We start from the raw sequence: 25305 nt of genomic DNA on the forward strand, positions 1-25305 counted from the left end.
CTAATTTTAATCTCCAAGAATAACCATGGCAAAAATTTTTGAACATATGCCAAATCAAAGCAAATAAGGCTGGTTAGTCAATATGTAAATTACAGTGAGATATTTTACTTTGGCTGGTAGGGTGCCAACCTACAGATTCCTACCAAAACTCTTCCTAACTCATAACCCTCTTTTTCTTCCATCCATGTGCCAGTCTCAGAGTATTTTAAACGCCCCTAATGTTTTTGCCTCCACCAGCATCCCTGGTAAAGCATTCCAGACACCCACAACTCTCTATGTTTAAAAAAAAACACTTCATCCCTGATGTCTCCCCTAAACATTCTTCCCTTCACTTTGTTGAGATGTCCTCTAGTGTTTGCCATACCTGCTCTGGGAAAAAAAGGTGTTGGCTGCCTTATCTATGCCTCTCAGAATCTCGTAGACCTCTGTTAAGTCACACCTCATCCTTCTTTGCTCTAAAGAGCAAGAACAAGTTCTGCTTACTTTGCCTTAGAAGACTTATTTTCCAATCCAGGAAATATTCCACATCCTTCCTAGAAATGATCTCTCGACTCTTGAACTCAATCCCCTGACTAATGAAGCCCAATGGCCTTCTTAACAATCCTGTCAACCTGCATGGCGACCTTGAGAGATGTATGGATATGGACCCCAAGGTCCCACAATCTTAAGGGACTGTTTGATGTATATTAATCACTAATTATTATCAACATTTATTTTAAGGTGTTCAAGTTACACATTGACTACTGCTGAAATAGTTTCATTTTTTTTGAAAGGGCATTGTGGATAAAAGCAGGGCAAAATCCACATGTTTAGCAGTTTATTCTGGAACTATTATTGGGATTGATTATTCCTTTAGCACTGACTGTTTTAGTCACAGGATTGTATTATGTTTGAAGTCTTCACTAATTGCTCTAAAATATCATTGCTAGTAAGAAAATCTAATTGTAGAGTCATACTCAAGGTTCCTTTGCTAAATTGTTACTCAACAGCAATGCAAATTTCAGAAATGCATTATAAAACAGTAAAAAATTGTTAATAGACACCATTGACAATAACAACAGCCAGTCTGGCTAACAACTGACAGACTTTGTAGGCTTTCCCCCTCCTAAATGCACTCAGTTCGATTCCTAAGCTTCTGCACCAGCCCATTTTGATGGCTTTTTTATTAACAGAGGCATCCGCACTGACAAGAACTCAATATTCTTCATCACTCATATCCATTTCACTTACTGTAATTCCTTTGGAGATACAGCTGCAATGAAGTGGACGAGCAAGGTTTTTCAACTCCATGCGTCTGCTTCAAACATTGTATGTTTAAATAGGACAATGACAGTATCCCATTAACAAACAGGTATTAAAAAATTTACCATCCAGTCACTTTGAAGCAACTTAGCATATAAGCAATAATCTATTGAGATATTCAATTAGTTGCCTATTGAATGATATCACGACTGATCACTCCTACAACCCAAGCTACCTGCCTTTGATTCAACTCCCCAAAGCCATATCTAATTTTTTTTTTAAAAAGTGGGAAAATTCACAATTCTACGACCTCATTATGTAATTTCACTCTTGTTTGGCTTAATTTTGTTAGGCTGAAACGAGCCTGAAGAAATAACTTTTTGACAATTGTTTTTCAACATCTCTCTTGTAGCTCTGAACAGGGAGTGGAGAGAATATGAATGGACATGCATTTAATTGGGCCTCTTGGTCTGCACTGACATTATGTGCTAAAAGGACAATTCCCTGCTGTACTGTTCTATGAATACATGCAAATCACATCTCCTCAGCCCTCTAAACTAAGCACAAGTCAAACCTATGCTGCCTATCTTCAAAAGTTAATTTTTGTTTTGACATGGTACAGTTTATGTTGCTCCCATCAAAGATCATGTTTATCATCCTGAGGTGTGATAGCTAAATGTGAATGAAAAATTCAAGATCACAAGTGAGTCCTGACAAGGCCTTTTCTAATCATGGCTCACTTCCTCTCTATTACATATATTGAGTGAAAGCTATGTTATTTTGACATGCCTGTAATGTGGAAAATTGCATAATGTTATGCACTACTCAGAAATAAAAAAAATTAATATAATCTGGTCCATTATTATCCTTACACACTCCCTTTAATCATTATAGCAGGAGTCAATATCTATTCATCAGTAACAAACTGATTGCTAACAATCGGTTAGTATTCTATCAGAACAAACAGTTCCCTCTGGAACTTACACCGCCTACAATCCAGACACAGACACAAACATTGCATAGATATATTCATTGTACATCTGGGTACAATGTTTAAAAAGATTCTTAATCTCAGAGGACTGTGCTGCAATAAGATTCACAGTTTACGATCACTGGTCTTAATCATACCTGCATCTGGATCAGTGGCTTGAATTCTTGTCAGCAGTGTTTTATTGGCGGTATTTTCAAAGACAGATACAGTGTACTGGTCGGATGAAAACACTGGTGCATTATCATTCACATCTTCCAGTGCAATAACAATATCAGCCTGGCAGAAACGGCCTCCTCCATCATTAGCTTTGACAAACAGATTATAAACTGCTTGCTGCTCACGATCAAGTGGAGCTAACGTTTTCAATTCACCTAATATTTAAGTAAATTACAAGTTAATTACAGAAGTAATCATTCAATTAAAAGTTTTTGCTGATATTAATATTTGACATTTATTTGTCTTTCAACACGTTTTAGCACTCAAAAAAAATTTAATTTTATAATCTTGTTATCTGATGATATATATCCTTGTTTATACTTTTAATTTAAATATCCTAGATTTTCCACTCCATAAATTCACCAATTTTCTGGATACTGAGGTTTTCACTAAATAAAAATCAATGCAAATTTTGAAAAAAGTCTCTACTGTTGTATCCTATCAGAATGTCAAACAGACAAAATAAATAAAAGTATAATTTTTCTTGGTTACCAAACCATTGGTATTTTCTCACCAGTGACAGAATCTAATCTGAATTTCTCTGCACCAGTTCCATGCAGTGTGTAAGTGATTTCTCCATTTGAGCGAATATCTGCATCTTCGGCCATAACCACAAGGATTAGTTTGGCAGAAGGAACATCCTCTGTGATGGTCTCAGTGTATAATGTCTAAAAAGAAAAATAAAGTACATAAAACGTCTTCACAACTTTTCATCCATGCATCCCATAATGATGAGAAGGCCATCCAGCTCATCAAGTCTGCTCTGCCAGTCAATGAGGTTATGGCTGATCTGATGACAGGTTCATCTCCACCTACCTACCTGTCATTTCCCAATACCTCTTAATGTAAAAATACTACTACGTACAAATCTATCTAAAAAAAAAGTGGTAATTATAGATTTTAAAGAGTCTCTCTAAATACGATTTTTATAGATCCATCATTAACTATGAACATTTCAAATGGCTCCAAATGTATTTTTCATTGTTTAATTCTCCCATGCATATCTTTATTCGGCTGCATTTCTTCATTTACTACTAAGCCTTCATCACTGATACCTTGGTGCAAAATCCTAAGTCATTGAAGCTCTTATTGTCTTCCATTACTCTGCCCAAAAAAAAGCATGCTGAAGATGTGGATCAATGGGACCGAAACATGGGAAACATAAGGTGCACATTCACTCTTTAAAGTTATAGAATTTGTGATAATTTTATGAATTTGTAGCGTCAATTGATTAAGAAATCTTAATCAGCATAGTTTGGAGCTTTGGCAGCAATGATACTGTCCTGTGCTGTTGAGATGATAAATTACTCAACATAAATTTATTTAGCATTTGGGGATTTCTATTCAAACATTGGAACAAAAATTTATAATTGAGTATTTAGAAGTGGATGCAGTTATAAGAGTAGCATACATATATCAATTAATTAGAACCACAGAACGCTACAGCGCAGCAAACAGGCCATTTTGGACCTTCTAGTCTGTGCTGACCATTTTTTCGCTAAATCCCTTCCAGACCTCTCCCATCCTAATATCTATCCAATTTATTTTTAAAACACAAGATTGAGTCCGCATTCACCATATCCGATGGCAACTCATTCCACACTCCCACCACTCTGAGTGAAGAACTTCCTCCTAATGTTCCCACTAAACCTTTCCCCTTTCAGATTAAAACTATGACCTCTCATATTCATCTCTCCCCCAATCTGTGGAAAAAGTCTACTCGCGTCCACTCTGTCTATAACTCTCATAATCTTGTAAACCTCTATCAAATCTCCTCTCATTTTTCTATGCTCCAAGGAATAAAGTCCTAACCTGTTTAAGCTTTCCTTGTAATTCAACTTCTGGAGGCCCGGCAACATCTTAGTAAATCCTCTCTGCACTCTTTCAATCTTCCTGTAGTTAGGTAGCCAATCTGCACACAATATTCCAAATTTGGCCTCACTAATGTCTTCAACAATTTCAACATAACATCCCAACTCCCATGTTCAATAATTTGATTTTTAAAGGCTAAGATGCCAAAAGCTTTGAAAGTCTCTCACTCTCCATAACGCCTCCTATCTTTGTGTCATCAGCAAACTTGCTGATCGAATTTACTACTTTATCATCCAGATCATTCATATATACAACCATCCACAATGGTCCCAACATGGATCTCTGAGGCACACCACTAATCACAGGCCCCCAGTCTGAGAAGCAACCATCCACTTCCACTCTCTGTTTTCTCCCACATAGCCAATTATAAATCCAGTATACAACCTCTCCATGGATACCTAGTGTCATAACCTTCTGAACTAACCTCCCATGTGGGACGTTGTCAAAGGCTTTACATAAGCCCATGTAGATAACATCCACAGCCTTTTCTACATCTACCTTCTTGGTAACCTCCTCAAAAAACTCAGCAAGATTTGTTAAACATGACCTACCAAAGCCGTGACATAATTATCAGAATTGCATAAAAACTCTGCAAAATAAAATCCTAGTCATGCACTTTAAGCAATATGGATTGTGGCGTTGGGACCTCAGATGTGAGTGCAGCCGAGGCCTAGGTGCGAGACATTGGTTGGGGAGTCGGGAGTTTGGGTGGGTGGGCGGCCAGGGCATCAGGAGCTTGGATTGGGCAGGAGGCCTGTATCACAACTTACACTCCACTAACTTTCACTGCCCGCCACACAGCCAAATGCACCATAATCACGAGATCACACGCCCACTAGCACCACACAGTCCACATATTTGTGCAAGCCGCACATCCATGTCACAGAGCTGCTCATGACTTGTGAGCTGCAGTTTGGCCACCTCTGGTATTGACCAATGGTTCTCGACCTTTATTACCCATGACCACCAGTGGCAGGTGGGAGGTGAGGCATGAACAATGAGCTCTAGCTCCTTCTCAGAGCAGCAGTGGTATTTTAGATTTGTTTAGTTGAGATTTTTTTGTTATTTTCTGTAATCAAATATGCAACCTTTTTTTTTACATATTGCTTCTTCATTATATCACAAATATTTGACTTTATTGTGGACCACCTATAACAAATTCACAGACCACCAGTGGTCCATGGAACAGAAGCTCCCATGGGAAGTCCAGAGAATGAATGTTACACAATTCTTCGAATTATATCTAACTTTATTCACACAGAGAATCAAAAAAATTCTCAGATATTTTTGCATACATATATAAAACTGAGGTATCCTGTAAAACTAATAAGAACATTCTGCATTACACTGGGCACTGCATCACTTTTAACAAAGAAGATCTTTAAATAAATTTCAAAACAATTAATAAATAAAAATCGAACAATAATTGACACCTTACCACACAAGGATATACAGTATGTGCAGTGTTTGAAAGCTCGATCATTGTGTGGTTTGGTATACAAATGAGGATGCCTTCCACATGCAGAACAGAAAATTTAAGGGGACAAGTCCCCAAAATGCACAAGAGCGGAAGATGTTTGCTGCAGAGGCCTGACAGAGCATTACCAGAGAAGATACTCAGCACCTGGTGATGTCTATGAATCATAGACTTCAACCAGTCATTGCAAGGGATATGCAACAAAGTACTAAACATGACTACTTTAATATCAGGGCTATATCCCAAATATTACAGTGCCCTGAAATGAAGGAACTATGCATGAAAAGTGCAGTAATTTCCACATGGTAAAAACATAATATATACAACAAATACCTTTCAATAAAATTAGGAATGTGCACTTTAATTCCATGGGAATTGTTTAATTACACATTTAAAACTGGAGCACAGGGGCAAATAAAGGAAAAAAGTGTTTATCCCAAATATTATGGAGGGCATTGCATATGTCTTATGTGTGTGTGTGTGTGTATATATATATAGATAGATATATATATATCTATCTATATATATATATATATATCTAATATATTATTAATAGTAGTTGTTTTAGCAGGTCATTCAGCAGTCTCACTGCCCAAGGGAAGAAGCTCTTTGATACTTTTGTATCCCTTTCCCAATGGGAGTAGCTGGATGATGCTGTGCACAGGGTGGTAGGGATCCTCTCAGATTTTGCAAGCTCTCTTTAAAAAATGATCCCAATAAAATCACATTGATGGGAGGGAGGGAGGGAGACCTCAGTGATTCTCTGCATTTTTGCCAATCTTTTCTTTAGCCCTTACGAAGGCTCACAATACTAAGCAGGAAAACCAGTACTAGATTTTGGTCAGATTATCTAATAACTCAAAGGTCAAGAGGGGTGATGCAGAGAATATGTCAAGGGACCTGTGGAAACTGATAGACGTTGTCATTACATTTTGACAAGGAAGGAACTGCAAACAGATTAGAAATTGGAAGGAAAATAAAACACAAAGTTTGCAGACACCGTAGTTGTGAGTAAGAACACAATGCTGGAGAAACTCAGCAGGTCAGAGTCCTTTACATAACACTGATAAAATTACATAACCGGCCTTTTGGGATTGAGCCCTTCATCAAGGTATGGAAAAATGTCGGCAGGCGTCCAAAGGGTAATATGGAAAAAAACTCTCCATCCTTCCCTCTCTATTCACCTAGCCATCCCTCCTCCCCTTGCTTGCTGTTGTGCCCTCCCTCACTTCTCCATCTATTCCCTCCTGCCTTTGCAACCACACCTCCCCCCTTACCCTTTTATTTAGACACCTACTGACATTTTTTATTACCTTGATGAAGGTCTCAAGCCAGAAACGCAGGTTATGTAATTTTATCTTTGCTCTATAAAGGACACTGTTTGACCTGCTGAGTTTCTCCAGCTTTGTGTTTTTACTGTTGGGCAAATCGGAAGTTACATTAATAATTAATTTACCCTCGAGGAGGATCTACTGAATTTAAGAACGAATCAATACAATTCAAATTGATGATAAAGATTAAACAGATGAATTGTTTATTTTGCTTGCATGAAGCTTTCTTAATTACTTCTGAGACATGCAATAATGTGTCCTTGAAGCATAACATGGATTAATGATCAAATCAACAGGGTAATAATAGATCACAGCATGCTAGATTTTTTTCTTCGAGCCAAAGGGATCTCAATGCATGACACAGTAAAGGGAATTTAAAAAAGCATTTGACTTGCTGCAATACAGCCCAGAACAGCTGTGAGAAGCCAGGTGCCTAAACCTATCACTGACAGACATGCAAGTACACACCTGGCTTTTATGGATCCATCATTTTCAATATACTGGTCCAATTCTCAATACCAAAGACCTATGCAACATTATTGAGATACAATGGCAGTTCAGAACAATACTTGGCCTTGATTTCCATGGCTGTTTTTAAGAGTTTGACATGCATTGATGTGGTGAAAGTTTAGTGAATAGACTTCCAGCTTACCACTGGGGAATTGCCTTGAGCTGACACAACACTACTGGATTCCATAAGGATCCAATGCTGGAGTGAAATTGGAAAATCAGTGGCAAGATTATTCCAATCAGTTCAGATCCACTCTATTTTTATGGGAACGCTAGTAGTAGCAGCTGAGAATGTGCCCTTAGTTCTAAGCCTGTTGTATACACATTGGAAACTTGGTGCAACAATCAAACATCAGCCTGTTTGTTTAGTGTTTACAAAGGTCCAGCAGAGGCCACTATACCGCCAGAAATATTCAAATTTAGTTTTTAGCTGGATTTAAATATCTCTGCTTTCACAGGGCACTGTCCCAATGGGATATGCAGAGTGGGTCGAGCTTGGGGAGCAGGCAGAAGAAGGTGGGGTGTCTCAATTACACAGCTCAAGTTAGTGTCAGACCCACAAACAATCTGCTGGAGGAACTCAGGGGGAATCGAGCAGCATAGGTGGGAGACAAATAATGGTGGTTTCGGGTAAGGACCCTTCATCAAAATTAATGGCAGACCAGTTTTGTTGTAGGCTCAGAATGTGACACTACTTCTCCTCTTCTGCTTCCCACCCCCCCAAAAAAAAACATAAAATTGGAAACTTCTGTGTCTATCGTGGCTTACTGTTTCAACTGGCACATGATTATAGATAGCACCATCTGTTTCAGATCTGGATAACTAAAGTTAATAGCAGTGTCCAGTTCACCTTCAGCACACAATGAAAAATTTGCAGTTCTGATCAAAAGTTATTATTTTAAAAACACAGCTTGGCATCCTACTTCTCTCTCCAGTTCAGATCAATGAACCTTTCACAAGTTAAAATAAAATATGCCTGCCTCATGTCATATTTTCTCCCTTATGATTTCTGAATAAAAAACAGTTGTCATGAAGAGTGGGATCAGAAAGTTGACAAAGACAAATCAAATGTTTAATGGCAATTGGGAGAAGAAATGTTCAAATTTAACTTCAAATTGAAAGAACAATAAAGTAAGTCAGGTGCTGTGACACAAACTACATGGAAGGATCCTAAAAAAATCCTGTAACTGAACATTCAGCAATAAGCCAGACTCTTAAAAATACACTGTGTCACTGCCACAAAGTTTCATGTATGCAAGAGGAAAAACATTTTGTTAGTGTTGAATCACACATGGTATTAACTATATGAATCCTATTCAACATATTTTTGCAAAATTACTCTTGGTTGAGTAACATCCTCTACTCGATACATCTGATGTTCATCGCTGAACCACATTTGATATCTCTTCTCAGGTTTCAAAGTCTGAACTTTCTTTTTCTAGTTTCCTTCATTACTATTTCAAGAAAATCTAAAATCTACAAAATAGTGAAGCCAAACCTTATTAAGATTGCAAGTTTCAAGAATACATTATTTTTAAAAATTGACATGATTTAAGGGTTATGGAGAAATGAAATCAATAATTGTCTTGTTTTTTTTGGTGCATGATTACATTTAAAGGAAAAAAATTATGCCAATACACTAAGCATTTATTTAATAATTGACAACATAAAATACTAAACATAAACACTTACCTTTTCACAAATTGGATTGTTATCATTTGCATCAAGGACTTTAACTTCAACAACTGCTTTGGCTGTTAAAGTCCCGTCAGTAGCTGTAATGTTTAAAAGATAATGATCCTTCTTCTCTCTGTCCAATGGCTTCCTGACATAAACCTTCCATTCATTGTGAATGTGCTCAATGGCAAATTGTCCCAGAGGATCACCACCTGATAAATTAATTCAAAATTATTATTAAAGATTACCAATGTATTATCTTGTTTAAAAACAAAGAACAAAACAGAGTCACTGATTAATCATCAACATCTGTTACTAATTTGATATGATCTGATAAAAATGAAAGGAGAAATTCTGAAGCATATTGGAAACATTTGTACAACATATGTTGTTGCATAAATTTGTGAATAGTTAATCAAATTAGATACCATGAAAGTTTCAGGAGTCAATGTTCCAACTGAGCTTAATACACAAATTCTGAGAATGTTTCTGATGGTCATCCAACAAATGCTGGTGTGTAAGCCCTGCTTGTGGAACTTCAACAAGTTACTGTAACTGTGTTGAAGTGCATTGGACCCGACAACTTCACAGCCAAACATGCAAACTCAAACACTTTGTGATTAGGGTGTGGCAAATGTGATTGAAAGTTAGACCCATAATTTAATTTCACTTTTATAGGTAACATGCAATAAGGCAATTCTCCTAATTCAGGTCTCAAAGCAGATTGGGAATCAAGTGCTGAAACCTGGTGTACGCAACCAACTGGGGAATATAATATTTTAATTTTACCTACTTTTTCTTGGAAAAGTTCCAATAAAGAAACAAATGATGATTATACAAGAAATTATGATCAGTTCCATTGCACAAAATATTCTTTAGTATATGAGTGGTACCATTCAATCAATAAACTGTGGTGGCCCGCAATTGCGGAGATCGGGCCGGCACATCGCGCGGCAGCTGACGCGGACAGAGATCACTAAAGCGACTCGCAGGACAATGAACTGGCGGGGGTAGAAGCTGGAGCAGCATCAGACCAACAGCCTTAAAATGGCGTTGGTAAAATTTTCTCCTTTCATTTCTAATGAATATAAAAATGTTTATTGTTCTTAAACACTTGATGAGCACATTTGTCAATTTGAGATTGCAACAATCACTCGAGACCATGACTAACCAAATTTATCCTGTTAGCCTGTATCTTCCGCTTGGGATTATAATAAGAAAGACATTTACTTATGATTATTTAAACCTGGGGTTGCAACATGGAAAAAGGATGGTATATTAAATAATTTTATTTGGCCAATTGCCTTGCAGAGAAGAGAGACATATTACAGATACACAATCCTTTTTCTGGACATTAAAATCTGGAAAGCTCCAAAAACTGGCATTTTTTCCTGGTGCTGGCACAGTGGAAGGTGGGAGAGAGAGAGAGAGAGATGGCAGCGCGACTCAGGTGGGCGAGGGGGAGAGACGGGAGCATGACTCGGGTGGGGGGGGGAGGAGAGAGAAAGATGGCAGCACGACTCGGGTGGGCGAGGGGGAGAGAGATGGCACCGTGACTCAAGTGAGTGGGGGGGTAGGAGAGACGGCAGCGTGACTTGGGCAGGGGGGAGAGAGTTGGCATGACTCGGGTGGGTGAGGGGAGAGAGAGATGGCAGTGTGACTCGGGTGGGCGAGGGGGGGAGAGAGACGGCAACGTGACTCGGATGGGCGAGGGGAGAGAGAGACGGCAGCATGACTCGGGTGGGTGAGGGGAGAGAGAGACGGCAGCGTGACTCAGGTGGGCGAGGGAGAGAGAGAGACAGCAGCGCGACTCAGGTGGGCGAGGGGGAGAAAAAGACAGCAGCGCGACTCAGGTGGGTGAGGGTGAGAGAGAGACAGCAGCGCGACTCAGGTGGGCGAGGGGGAGAGAGAGACGGCAGCGTAACTCATGTGGGCCAGGGGGGAGAGGGACGCACAATTCAGGTGGGCTTAAATCTGGGGAACACACTGTCCCCAAGGGTTCCGGATAAAGGATTGTGTACCTGTACTGCCCATATAAATGAAATTTACTTCCCAATAAAGGCCTCTGTACAATCAATTACAATTCATCAGTAACTCTATCTATTATTTATCTCTCATAAAGATATGCCATTGGAGATGTTCCAAAAAAAGCAAAATTCAATAAGTTACCAGTAAAGACTAACAGGCCAACTATCACAGGATCAATCCAATTCATCCTAGCCCTCATCAGATAAATATTAAAAAAAACCTCTGTAGAATGTAAATCTTTACAGTAAAGGGATACAATATGAAAAATTATTTTGTATAGATAAGTAAACAGTGTTTCCAAATTACAGATAGGGTTATTTAATGCGCTAAGAACTCTAAAGAGCATCTGTCATTTTTTTTCCTTTTTGGCAGCAATTTATGGAAACATCTAACACAAGGGGAAACAACTCAAAGAAGGTTCACTGTTAATCTAATAGAGCACTAGAAAATTAAAAACCGAGAATAAAAATGTCAGCAGAAAGTCAAGTGCTGAAGGAGGAGTATGACCAGCAAGATTAAACAGGTAAACAATTTATCCTGAAGGGGTGAGACCGTGCCAAATTTTCAAGTTTTTGTAACAAATTTCAAAGGTAATTTCTAATTTGGAAAAAAAAATTAACCAAATGCCACATGATACATCTTTTGACATTGTATACTTTTTGTATTCATCGTTTGAATTGATATGAAGTAATGAATTAATGCCATAATTTGTTGGCAAAATAATTTTACCATCCCAGAATATGTTGTGTCAGTCCAATAAATGGCCAAAATAAAAACCAGCTTCTTGAGCCTGGAAGTGTTTAGAACAGATAAACACAGGTTGAATTGAGAGATGGTGCAAACACAAATTATAGAGATTATGAGAAGGGCTTTGCAGATGTCTGGCTAATTCTGAGTGAGAAAAGTGACCACACCCAGCCTACGACCATTGAAGCCAAAATTTCCAAGCTTCTGAAGATTGTAATCTCAGAGTTCTTTTAAATTGTTTGGATATTACAATAGTGATTGAAAGACAAGACATGATCCAAATTTCATACAAAACATGCAATGAAATTCCTTTTTAAGGTGAATAATCTGTACCTTGATTCAGCCAGAGTTAATTAACTTGGAAACAAGTCACCTAAATTCACAACTAATTTTTAAAATACAGGTAGTCCTCCACTTCCGACCTACGTCCACCAGCACATTTGACCGATTAAACAAAATCTTTATTTAAATTACTGTACAAATACATATTTTGTATTAAAAGTACTGTATAGAGTGGTCCCCAAACCCGGCGCCAGCCCGAGGTCCCCAAGTTACGGCCAACCTGTTGGTCCCAATTATGGTTGTAAGTCGGGGACTACCTGTAGACTAAATGCAGACAGCGCAAGCATTTCCTCATTTAAGTTTGAAATCACAATTATTAAGATTGAACAATAATAACACATCCTCCTGTGCCATCCAGGAATACCTTAACTGAATTCTGTTAACTCAGGAGTATGAAATGAGAGTTCTTAATTTCACCATTGATTTTAAATAGAAGAAATAAACAACAAATATTAGCTGTTGGTAACGGTCTCTGCACACTACTAAACTCCAGAAAATCATGGAATGCCTGACATATTGCCAGAACTGCCACATCTTGGAACCTCCACACCATTGCAAAGGTATAACCAGATCCATCAAATTCTGACATTAAATTGAGTGAAAATGTTTGCAGATGTTTGAGGAGCTGGTGCTGTGAACTTGTTTGCAACTGTCTTGGGCAAAGAAATTTAAATATGTAAATTTACATTTAATTCTCTGATTACAGAAATGTTCTTCTCCAAGAAGGCTACACACACATATGATCTTAACAGAAATGTTAACATCCATATTGGCACAATTCAATAAAAAATACTCTATAGCACAGTCCTCACCTGTAATATAACAAGTAATTTGTCTGTTGACTTCTTCAGTATCAGCATCTGTGGTACTCAATATAGCAATCACTCCACCAGGTGGGTCATCTTCACTTACAGTCCCTTTGTACACCTCTGCAGTAAAGCGTGGGGGATTGTCATTCACATCTATGACGGTAACATCCACTACCGTGGAAGATGACAATTGTAACTTTTCTCCATGATCAGATGCAACCAACATGATACTGTACTTCTTCCGCTTCTCATGGTCTAACTCTTTGAGGGTAGTGATCCAACCTGTTTCACCATTAATGGTGAAAAGATCTAGCACATAATCAAGATCCTGAGATTGAGCTAAGCTGTAAGTCACCAGGCCATTAACTCCAGAATCCAGGTCCGAAGCTTTTACTTGAATTACCAGAGTTCCTTCAGGCAAGTTTTCCACAACAATGGCTTTATAAGGATTTGAATCAAAAATGGGCTTGTTGTCATTTTCATCTTTCACTTGAATACTGACATCCACAGAAGAAATAACCTCGTATTCCTCAAAATGGTATTGTGCTAGCACTGTAATCTGATACCACTTGGTCGTTTCATGATCAAGAGATTTTTCAGTTTTCAATCTTCCAGTATCACGTTCGATAGCAAATATTTTATCCATGTTACTTTCAGGGGTTTTTCCCTCCACAAGACTGTAGATCAATGGTTGATCACTTTCTGCTCTGATTAAATCTATCTCAGTTCCAATGCTAATTTCCTCAGAGACAGCAAATGTGTAGAAGGGTTCTGGAAATACTGGAAGATGAATTTCTGGTTGAAGTATTCTTACATAGACAGAGACAACAGAATCTTGCTGTGGAATTCCACCATCTCTAGCTCTGACGAAGAAAGTATAAAAGTTATTTTCCAATCCAACTAGACTTTCTTTGGTGCTGATAATCCCAGTAAATGAATTAATTTGAAGGTTTTCTTCAACATTGTCAGAAGCAGCTTCAATGGCATACACGATATCTGCATTGCTGCCTTCATCAGCATCGGATGCTACAATTCTAATGACCGAAGATCCCTTTGGAGCATTTGAACCAATGTTTACCTTGTACTCTGCAGCTCGGAACTGAGGCACATTATCATTTTCATCAGTGAGTATCACATTGACATTGCAAAAGGCCACTTTTCCTCCACCATCTTTTGCCATAACACTGATGGTGATCACCTTCTCCATTGGGTTTTCACGATCCAATTTCTCAGAAGTGAAAATGTTTCCTTTCTGGTCAACAGAAAATTTATCTCTTGCAAAGTCATTAACAATGGAATAATCCACGTGCCCATAAGTACCAGAGTCCTTATCTGTTGCCTTTACTTCAATCAAAAGAGTACCAATTTCAGAATTTTCAGCTAATTCTACTTCATAGTCAATTTGCTCGAAAACTGGATCATGGAAATTAGCATTCAAAACGTTTACCAAAACTTTTGCTGAGCTTCTAAAAACACCATCTGATACACTTACACCAAGATTATAAGACATCTCCAAATTCTGATTGGGTAAGTGTGCAATAGTAATGATGCCCAACTTACTATCTATTGCAAAATTCATACGATCATTGCCTGACACAATTGAGTATCGAAGTTTCTCCACATCAGAAGCATCGGCATCAGAGGCTTGCACATGGGTTACAAAAAGTCCCCTGGTTAAGGGCTCACTTACTGATGCTCGGTACAGCAGTTCATTGAACAATGGTGGATTGTCATTCAAATCAGTGACATGAAGAGTTACAATAATGTCACTGCTAAGTTGGGGCTTTCCATTATCCAAGGCTCTAACCAGGAGATCATACTGTTTAATATGTTCATAATCAAGCATACGTGCTGTTAAAACGAGGCCACTGGTGCTATCAATGTGAAAATATTCAGAGCTTTTGGACTCATCTTCTACTAATTGGTAATAAAGGACTTTATTTATTCCAGAATCCAAATCTGCAGCACTGACCTGAACCACTGATGTCCCCACCACAGAGGCCTCAGAAAGAGTGGCAGTGTACTTCCTCTCTGCAAACACTGGGGAATTATCATTAACATCTTCAACCACAATATCAACAAACACCTCAGAGTAAGATCCTGTCAGTGAGTCTGTTGCCCTTATGGTTAACTTGTATGCTGGATGTGTTTCAAAGTCCAATGCGCTAATTACATTGATAACTCCAGTGTTGAAGTTGATTGTGAACTGATTGAAAGGATCACCATCTGAGATACTGTAAATTACACGGGGACCTTCTGGACTATTAGCCTGTACATGAACTACAGGAGTGTGAAGCTGAATATTCTCAGGTATCTCAATACTGTAGAATGGCTTTTCAAATACAGGCATGGCTTTGTTTATAACAGTGATGGGGACCTCAACTTCGGCAGAAAGTGAAACATCCCCTCCATCCTTCGCAATGACAGCAATAATATACTCCATATTTGATAAGCTGGGTTCAAAAGTTTTCTTTAGTGATATTTCTCCTGATGGGTCAATCTGAAAATGCTCATGGTGTTCTTTGAAATGATAATAAACTTCAGAATTTTTACCGGTATCCTTGTCTATAGCAGTGACCTGGCGAATAACATGACCGACTTCAGCATCGACTTGGACGACAGCATAATAAGGCAAGTTGACAAAAATTGGAGCATTGTCATTAACATCTTCAACAGTAACTTTCACAACCACATGAGCCACTCTTGATGGATTCTTTTCTTCGCTAACTTCAATCACCACATCAAAAGTTTCCTGCTCTTCGCGATCAAAGGGAAGTCCTGTAGTCACAAGAACACCTGATGTGCGACTTATCTTAAACTTTCTGTCAGGATTCAGAATATGGTAAAATAATGGCTCATTCATTTCATTGCCCATTGTGGTAATAATGGCTATAGTTTTAACTTCTGTTGAATTTTCCTTTACTACAGCAGAATATGAACTTTGTGTGAATTTCAGGTGGCTTTCGCTTTCTTTTATATTGATTCGCACTGAAGTTGTACAGGAAAACTTGCCATCGCTAGCTCTAACTGTAAGTTCATAGCGGCTTCTTAAATGGGTAGTGTTCTGCACTGAAATAAGTGCTGTCTTTGTGTTTATGGAGAACTTCTCACCAATGTTACCATCAATAATGGAGTAAATTAGATCTGCATTTGAAGCAGAGTCTGGGTCAGTAGCATTTACAACAGTCACTTTCACACCTTTATACGTTGGCACAAGAAGAGAGACGTCATGCAAGTGCTGAACAAAGACTGGAGGACAATCGTTTACATCAATCACACGAATGGAAACGTTTGCAGCATGCTCCGCAAACAACTGTGGCCTTCCACTGTCATGCACTTGCACAGTAAAATTAAAAAGATTTTTCTGCTCGTAGTCTAGTTTCACAATTGTACGAATGGCACCCGTGCTGGAATCAATAGCAAAATATTTCTGGGCAGATGGTTCAGCAATTTGATAAACCAGAAGAGCATTGGATCCTTCATCAGCATCTGTGGCTTGAATTACCAGTGGAGTATTTTGATCGTTCAGAACAACACTGTTGACATGGGCAGATTCACTGATGATCCCGACATACTCGGACTTCATGAAGACGGGCATGTTGTCATTTTCATCTTGCAGCTGTATCAAGACAGTGACATTAGTAGATAACCCAGCCATATTTGTAGCTTCAACTGTAAGTCGGTACAAAGCCTGCCCCTCATTATCAAGTGGGTTTTGAGTAATGATGACTCCTGAGTTAGGGTTGATTTTAAATGCACCATTTGTATTTCCAGTTTTTATTTCATAAACAATAGATGATTGGCTGGATGCAGTTATAAGGAGAACAAAAGTACCCATGCTGGCTCCTTCATTTATCTCTGTGTAGTACTCTTTTAATGCAAATTTGGGGGCTGCATTATCAGAAATAGTCACAAAAATGTGAACAGCAGACGTGGCACTCATTGGAGCTTTCCCTCCATCAGTTGCTTTGACTACGAGTTCATACTGCCTCCGTGTTCTACGATCCAAATCTCTTCCAACTGTGATGATTCCCAGAACTGGATCGACGGCAAAACTGTTGCCAGCATTTCCTGGAAGAAGCAGATAAACACCAATATTTGATTAAAACAGTATAGAATATTACAGACAAACAGCTTGCATTAATTCAACAAGGTAGTAATTTGTGCTGAGGCGTACAAAGTATACCAGGCATACAAATTCAGCAAAATAAATTTCTCCAACCCAAAAACATTTGATGTTAGAAATTCATCCCTGTGATTAGTGTTATACTTATCATAAAATAGTTCCAGCACACTTAAATACTTTCCTCTGCTTCTAAAATCCATTTCTTTGGCTTAATTGTAATGAAATGAAGAGCAAGAAGGATTGCATAGTTTCATCAGCAATTGGATAGGAGTTTCGTGTGCTGATAAATTATGATCTCAGCTGTACAGGTGTCCAGTTGGCTAGGCCCTTTTATTAGTTAATGAGGGTCTAAGCGCACTCTCTCCTCCCTCCCCCCCACACCCCTACCTTAATTGCTCTGAGAGTTTAAGCTGTCTGAGTGGCCTGACAGAGTGGGAAAAGAATGGGTATTGGTGTGCAAGTTTCTCCCACTGTCCCACAACGAAGGTAATAGTAGATATTAAAAACTGCCTTTCCAGAACAATCTTGCAAGTTTTAAGCATTACTCACTTGATGGCAAAACACAACAAAACTAATAGCAACAGATACATTTATAGTCCTCACTCAAAATGGAATTTTGGAGAGGGCCTGAAAAATCTGCTGAAAGCAAGGGCCAGTTCCAGACATGCAACTTGAATGCTTAGGTCATAGGCTTAACTAATAGGCAGAGGATGTAATTACTTCAAGGAACAAACATAAAGCACGGTTTGCCACAACAGACTGTTAGCCAACCCTTTTACGTCTGTAAATAGACATTGCATCATCAATTCCCAATGCCTGTACTTCTTCAATCTCAAGACCCTTTCATACAGTGAAAAAGACTGACTGTAAAGGCAGAGATTCTCTGCCCTTATATCGTGAGACTTACCTCTATGGATGCACCGTGGCAGGCTCTAAGGCGCCGAATGAAATCCCTCTCGGGGAAGGATGATTGGTGGAGCGCTGCGCCGCCTTACATTTGTATAGCCACTGCAAGCAGTTGGTTAGGAGCGGGCTAATGACGTCATGATGGCACCATCAGCCAGTGAGCCAACTTCCCTCTCTTTCACACCCACTCACCCCTCTCCCTCCACGACCCCTTCAGGTCAGGGGCGGCCAGCAGGGGCAGTCAGGGCAAGGGCGGCTACCGGGGGCCGTCAGGAGCTGACAGGTCAGGGTCGGCCCAGCGGGGGCTGTCAGTGGATGGCCAGTGCAGGCTGAGACAGCCTTGCTGGCCGCTCCGGCACCTCACCGGGCTGCTTGTCAGCAGCTCAAAACGTGGCAAAGCAATGGCTGTCTTCCCTACCCATAATTCTCCAAGCAGCTGGAACTGTTCTGGGAAACACAGAGCAGTTGCAGCTGCGTGGAGGATTATGGGTAAGGAAGACGGCCATTGCTTTGCTGTGTATTTATGACAGGCGGCGCCACATCACCAGTCCATCAGCTCTGGAGGGCGCTAAGAGAATGAATGCGACGCAGGGGAAGCCTTTTAGAGCTGCTCCATGAAAGGCAAGTTTATGGTTTCCCTCTGTGCTTATAGCCGACCTCCAGATGGAGGTTTGGCATGAAAAGGCCTACTATCTAGAGGCCACTTAAAAAATAATGCAATCTTCATCAATTAAAAAGGACATTTTTAACACCGCTACTGAATGTCATCAAACCTGGCTTGTGGCAGACAAGGTAAACTCTTTTCAGGTGTGCAATCTAGTTGACAATTCACATGCTAAAGTGGTGATAGACTGTCATTATCTTAAAATTAAAAAAATTATTTTCTCCTCTGGACAAATATCAAAGTCATTTTTTCATATTACATAAAATATAAAGGTTAAATTGAACAGGAAATTCACTTAATACTTCAGTACTTGGTAGATATTTTCAATTTAGAATTTTGTCTTTCACATAAACCAAAGTTCATGCAGAAACTGTAATCTCAATCACTCCAGACATCCAAGGAATGCGCTTACAATATGCTAAATTCACCATTCACCATATTTTACCACCCCCGGTATCACTGTCTCTTGTATAAAATACAATGATGGGAAAATAGAAAAAAAATGCCTCTTTAGGTTAACAATGTGTCAATGAGATACTTCATGAATCAATCCCATTATTTATACAGATCTCTACTTTCTTTTTCTAGTGGAAACAAGTCCAAACTCCCCACACACGACCAACAAGTTACAGGGATGTACCCTTCAAGGATCACTAGCAAAACCTAAACGTACAAATTGTTCTGGCATTTTGACACAGCCATGGGAAGGAGGAGGCATGGTGGGGAGATGGGGGCTGGTTGCTAAATGGTGTGGCAATAGAATGGAATGTCTGGTTTACTATGGACCAAAACTAAAAACAAGGTACAGTACAACTCTGGTTATTCAAAATCAGATTCTCCAAAATCCTCATTTATCAATTTTTAAATTTTTTTAAAAGATTTTAGATAAATGAGGATATCTGAAGCAACTCAGAAATCCTCATTTATCTGAAATTTTTTCAGAGCTAAACTGATTGGGGACATCCTGGCGGCAGGTCCTCAGGCAGGAGCTGGAACCTCGGGCTCCAAGCACAAGTGGGGCCTCAGTGGGTTCGTTTTAATGATCAGCAGAGGCCAGCATTTTTTTTTGGTGAGAATTGAACATTATTTTAATGCTTAAAAAGCCTTCCCTGTTGTTAGTTGTTGTTTAAACACTGTTACAAGTAATTTGCTGTTGTTACTGGGCAGTTTTTAAAAAAATGACCAGTTCTCCAAAAAAAAAAGTTTATCCAAAATAGGCCCAGTCCTGACCATTTTGGATAATCAGCGTTGTACATTGTTTTAATTCTGACCTTGATTTATGTTTTTTACAAAAATACTGGAGGAACTCTGCTAGTCTCGCAGCGTCCATTGGAGGTGCTTCGAGACTGGCTGAATTCCCACCAACATTTCTGTGTTTTGACTACAATCACAGCATGGGCAGACTTTCGTGTTTAACTCTATATGTTTGTTGCACCTGTGCTAAATGCTTAACTTTCTGTAAATTTGCACCTTTCTTCCCTTGTCGCTCTCCATTGTGCAGTTCACAGCTTACATTGGACAACAAGGATTCTGCTTCCTGAATACTTTTGGGTGTATTTTCTGGATTTTGGGTTGCTGATCATGGCAATCACCTTAAAACTTTATTAACATGTACTTTTTTTTTAGATATAACCTATTTTTTGTGATTTCCTGTCATATTTTGAGTCTACCTTAAGCATACAAAACCATTGAAAATACATTTTCTGCATCCCTGCTGATCTTGGTGCAGTCAGTGATGAACATGGTGAAAGGTTTCACTAGGCAACGTCACCATGGAAAAGTGGTATCAGGGCAAATGGAATCCATCAATACTGGCTGACTATTGTTGGACACTGACACAAGAGGCGACAGATGCTGAATACAAACGAAAATCAACAGTAAAACTTTTTAGGTCAGTTGAACAAATGCAATATGTCAGCATCAATATGTGATTAAACATGTTCAATTCAATAAAAATTAGTTTCATGTTTCACCAACTTCCTATGCGATACAGCAAATCTGAAATTATCTCTGTGCACAACTTGAAGTTGTCTTTCATTATCCCTAATTTTCCTTTCAGGAAGCAAACATTTGAAAAATTTGTTGTCCAGTGTTATGCACTCCCACTAAATTCCTTTCATCGATTTGTTTGCTTCCCATTCCTTTCTACAGATTTTGGTTCTGCACCCATCCATTTGGCGATGCCATTGAAAACTAACATTTGTTATACTCAAATATCAGTAATTTAACATTTCAAACTTCAAAAATCATTACCTGACTCAATAGAATATGTAATTTCTGCATTTTGACCCTTGTCTTTATCCAGTGCCGTAACCTGAAGGATGGCTGAGTCAACTGCAGCCGATTCGAACACACGGCCAGTGTAGGAGGAGCTAGTAAACCATGGAGGATGATCATTGGTATCTTCAACATTAACAATGACTCTCACATAATTACGCTTGACAGGTACATCTTGATCTCGAACCTTGGGGGAACAGAAAACAAAGGAAATCAATTAATAACAATATTAATATTAAAGAAGTCTTCTTCCAATATTAAATATTTTTCCCATGTTTCACATTACCACCATTTATCAGATTTCAGCACTGGTAGACTTTGTTCCCACCTATCATCCACCCCCAGATGTTTCCACCTTCACACAGCTTGGTTCATGTTACTCCACCCTACTCTTTTTCCCCCTCTCTTGCTCTCTATCTGGCACCTGTCAATCACCTTCATTTGCCTCCCAATTTACTCTTCACTTCCTATCCATCTGTCACCCTTCATCCCTCTTATTTCCCTCCCCACAATGTCTTGGTGAAACTGTTTTTGTTTCTCTCCACCAATGATCCGCAAATGTTATTTTTTTTACAAATTAAATATAGACATACAGCACAGTTACACACCCTTCCGGCTCCACGAACTTGTGCCACCCAAATACACCAATTAACCTACAAACTTTGTCATTTTGAAAGGTGGGAAGGAAGCCGGAACACCTAGAGGAAATCTGTGCATGCACAGGGAGAACATACAAACTCCTTACAGGCAATGCCGGATTTGAACCTGGTGCTGGCACTGTAATAGAATTGTGCTAATTGCTATGCTAACTGTGCCAGGCTTAATCTGAAATAAAGCCTGACCACATTTTAACTCTTCTACATAAATCAATTTAAAGACAACATGGGTGATATTAGTCAACTGTCTATTTTGTTTCATATTCTTATTTTCAAGACAAGTGTAAAAACCATCAGATGAAGAATGACATGGCTATTGTTCCCCTTGTACTTTTACCAATTTCACCTCAAATTTGAATCCCATTAGCAAAGTCTTTGAAGAGGTATTATACATGTGACTAGAAAGAGCTAATGTCACCATTACAATACAAGATCAGGAATTGTTTGATATAAAACATGAAACCTGCAGGGTATCTGATAGATTAGGAAAAGATCTTCAATTTAAAGAACATATAGGTAAAATTAGTCAAGGCATAAAAGGGAAAATAGAGGGCTTCTGTAAAATAAAAGGCAAATATATTGCAACAAAAATAAACACAAGGAAGTCCAATTGAAAATTTGAAGCTTATGCAAATCCCTCGCATTGAATCATTATAGAGGGAGAGGAAATTTGTCTCAGCAAAGGATTTAGGAGTCCACATAACACTGATGATTTATCATTTTATTTTTAAGCGATAAAAGGACTAAAGAAAAGTAGAAGGCAGCTCAAACAGTGAAGACCCAGGTATTCATTTGGTGAGGGTGGAGGATTGGAAGAAGCATTTTGAAATTGGTATTATGCCAATGGAAGTTACACTTATAACTACTTTGATGTGAGAGCATCTATGAATAGCTTTTATGCATCATCGGTAACTCAGCACTTAGTGATTCTGCATAAGCACCTATATAACATATTTTTGCTTCTGCTTTCAGTGTCCCTTGTGGCCTAGAATGATTTTTCTTTTATTGAATTGACTACGCATCGATAATTATAATAGACCACCCCCTCTCCTCACAAGCGAAGGTGAATCAGCAGCTCAATGCAAGTTACTCCACACAAGTGCATGGTATGAGCATGCATCATTGGAGAATATAGAACATAAGTATGATTTGGCCATCCGGTCCGTTGAGCCTGCTCCACTATTCAATAAGATCATGGCTCATTTGATCATTGACTCCACCCATCAGCCTTTTCCCCAGATCCCTTCATTTCTTTTTTTTTAAATGTAAAAATCTATCTAATTGAACCTTAAATATGTTTAATGAAGTAGCCTCAACTGCTTAACTGGGCAGAGAATTCGTCAGATTCACTACTCTTTGGTAAAAACAGTTTTTCCTCATATCCCTTTTAAATTTGCTCCCCTGAATCTACAGGCTTTATCCCCTAATTCTGGTCTCACCTAACAGTGAAAACAATTTTCTTGCCTCTATCTTACTATCCCTTTTATAATTTTAAACATTTCTAATAGATCTCCTCTCATTCTTCTGAATTTGAGTGAATATAATCTCAGGGGATTTAGTCTCTCTTCGTAGATCAACCTGGTGAACCTCCCAAGGCCAGTATATCCTTCCTCAAGTATGGAGACCAGAACTGCACACAGCACCCCAGGTGCAGCCTCACCTTGTATAGCTGCTGCATTACCTCCCTACTCTTGAATTCAATTCCTCTAGCGATGAAGGGCAACATTTCATTTGCCTTCTTAATAACCTGCTGTACCTGCAATCCAACTTTTTGTGACTCTTGCACAAACACTCCCAAGTCCTTCTGCTCAACAGCATGCTGAAAATCATTCACCATTTAAATAATTCTATTTTTCTACCAAAGTGGATGACCTTGCATTTACTAACATTGTACTGCTTCTGCCAGAACTTTGTCCACTCACCTAAGTTAACTGCAGCCTCTCCACATCCTCTGTACAATTTGCATTTCCATTCAATTTATTATCATCCGCAAACTTGGCTACGCTACACTCTGTCCCCTCTTCCAAATCATCTCCGTAAATGGAAAACAGCTATGGGCCCAGCATCGACCCCTGCAATACCCCACTTGCTACTGTCTGCCAATCAGAAAAACACCTATTCATCCCAACTCTCTGACTTCTGTCAGTTAACCAATCATCAATCCATGCCAACATACGTCCCCTGACTCCATTCATCTGTATCTTATTGATAAGTCTCTTGTGTGGCACCTTATCAAACGCCTTCTGGAAATCAACATGTTCCCCTTTATCTACCACACCCATTATATCCTCAAAGAACTCCAGCAAGTTTGTCAAACAAGACCTCACCTTTCTGAATCCTTGCCGCGTCTGCCTGATGGAACTCTTCATTCCAAAGACAGCTCCTTAAAGACAGCTTCAAGCATTTTCCCGACAACAGATATTAAGCTAACTGGCCGATAGTTACCAGTCTTCTGCTACATCCCTTTTTAAAAAGTGGAGTGACATTTGCTGTCTTCCAATCTGCCTGGACCTGCCCAGAGTCCAGAGAATTTTGGTAAATGACTACCAACGCATCAACTATAACTCCCGCCATTTCCTTCAGTACCCTGGGATGCATTGCATCAGGCCAGGGGATTTGTCTGCTTTCAGTCCCATTAGTTTGCTTATCATTATCTCTTTTGTAACAATTATTTTATCGAGGCCCTTACCTCCCTCTCACCACTCTTTGGCATGCTGGACGTGTCTTCCATTGTGAAGACTGACACAAAATATCTATTCAATGGTTGTCCATTTCCTCATTACTCAATATCAATCTCCCTTTCTGATCTTTCAAGGGATCTATGTTGACTTTAGTCACCCTCTTCCATTTTATATATTCATTTTTTTTGCTATGTTTTTATATTTTGTACTAATTTACCTTCATAATCCTTCTTCCCTCTCCTTATTTCTTGTTCAGTTGTCCTTTGAAGTTTTCCCATTCCTTCATTTTCCCACTACTCTGGGCTACTTTGTACAAATGAACTTTTAATTTAATACTTTCCTTTATTTCCTTAGTTAACCAAGGCTTACTCTTCTCTCTCTTACTGCTCTTATTTTTAAATGAGAATATATTTTTGTTGAGCACTGTGAAAAATCTCTGAAAGTCTTCCACTGTTCCTCAACTGTTCTGCCAACTAGCCTGTGCTCCCAGTCTACGCTGACCAATTTCTCTTCATCCTGTTGTAGTCTCCCCTGTTCAAGCACTAGTTTTAGATCTAAATACTACACCCTCCATGAGAAATTCAATCATACTATGATTGTTTTTACTAAGAGGGTCCCTCTCAACTAGATCATCAATTTTACCTATCTAATTGCACAATACTAGATCTAAAATAGTATTCTCCCTTGTTGGTTCCTCAACATGCTGGTCAAGAAAGCTATCACTTATGCATTCTATGAAGCCATCCTCCAGAC

At 39.0% G+C, this 25305-nt stretch overlaps 1 protein-coding gene across 8 annotated transcripts in view; it reads right to left on the minus strand.

The window, feature by feature from the left end:
• The window catches only part of fat1a (FAT atypical cadherin 1a), a 256473-nt gene that overhangs the window by 92452 nt on the left and 138716 nt on the right, over positions 1–25305 (minus strand). For all 8 annotated transcript variants that reach the window (XR_011353525.1, XM_069924528.1, XM_069924529.1 and 5 more), the window contains exons 9-13: positions 21192–21402; positions 13246–17313; positions 9332–9528; positions 2964–3117; positions 2371–2604 (exon numbers count right to left, since the gene is read on the minus strand). Coding sequence is in view for 7 of the 8 variants with exons in the window: in XM_069924528.1 (XP_069780629.1) it covers positions 2371–2604; positions 2964–3117; positions 9332–9528; positions 13246–17313; positions 21192–21402 (4864 nt within the window). In the remaining variant the exon portion in view is untranslated. The remainder of the gene's footprint in view (positions 1–2370; positions 2605–2963; positions 3118–9331; positions 9529–13245; positions 17314–21191; positions 21403–25305) is intronic.

The sequence above is a fragment of the Narcine bancroftii genome, chromosome 3, assembly GCF_036971445.1.
Source record: "Narcine bancroftii isolate sNarBan1 chromosome 3, sNarBan1.hap1, whole genome shotgun sequence".
NCBI lineage: Eukaryota > Metazoa > Chordata > Chondrichthyes > Torpediniformes > Narcinidae > Narcine > Narcine bancroftii.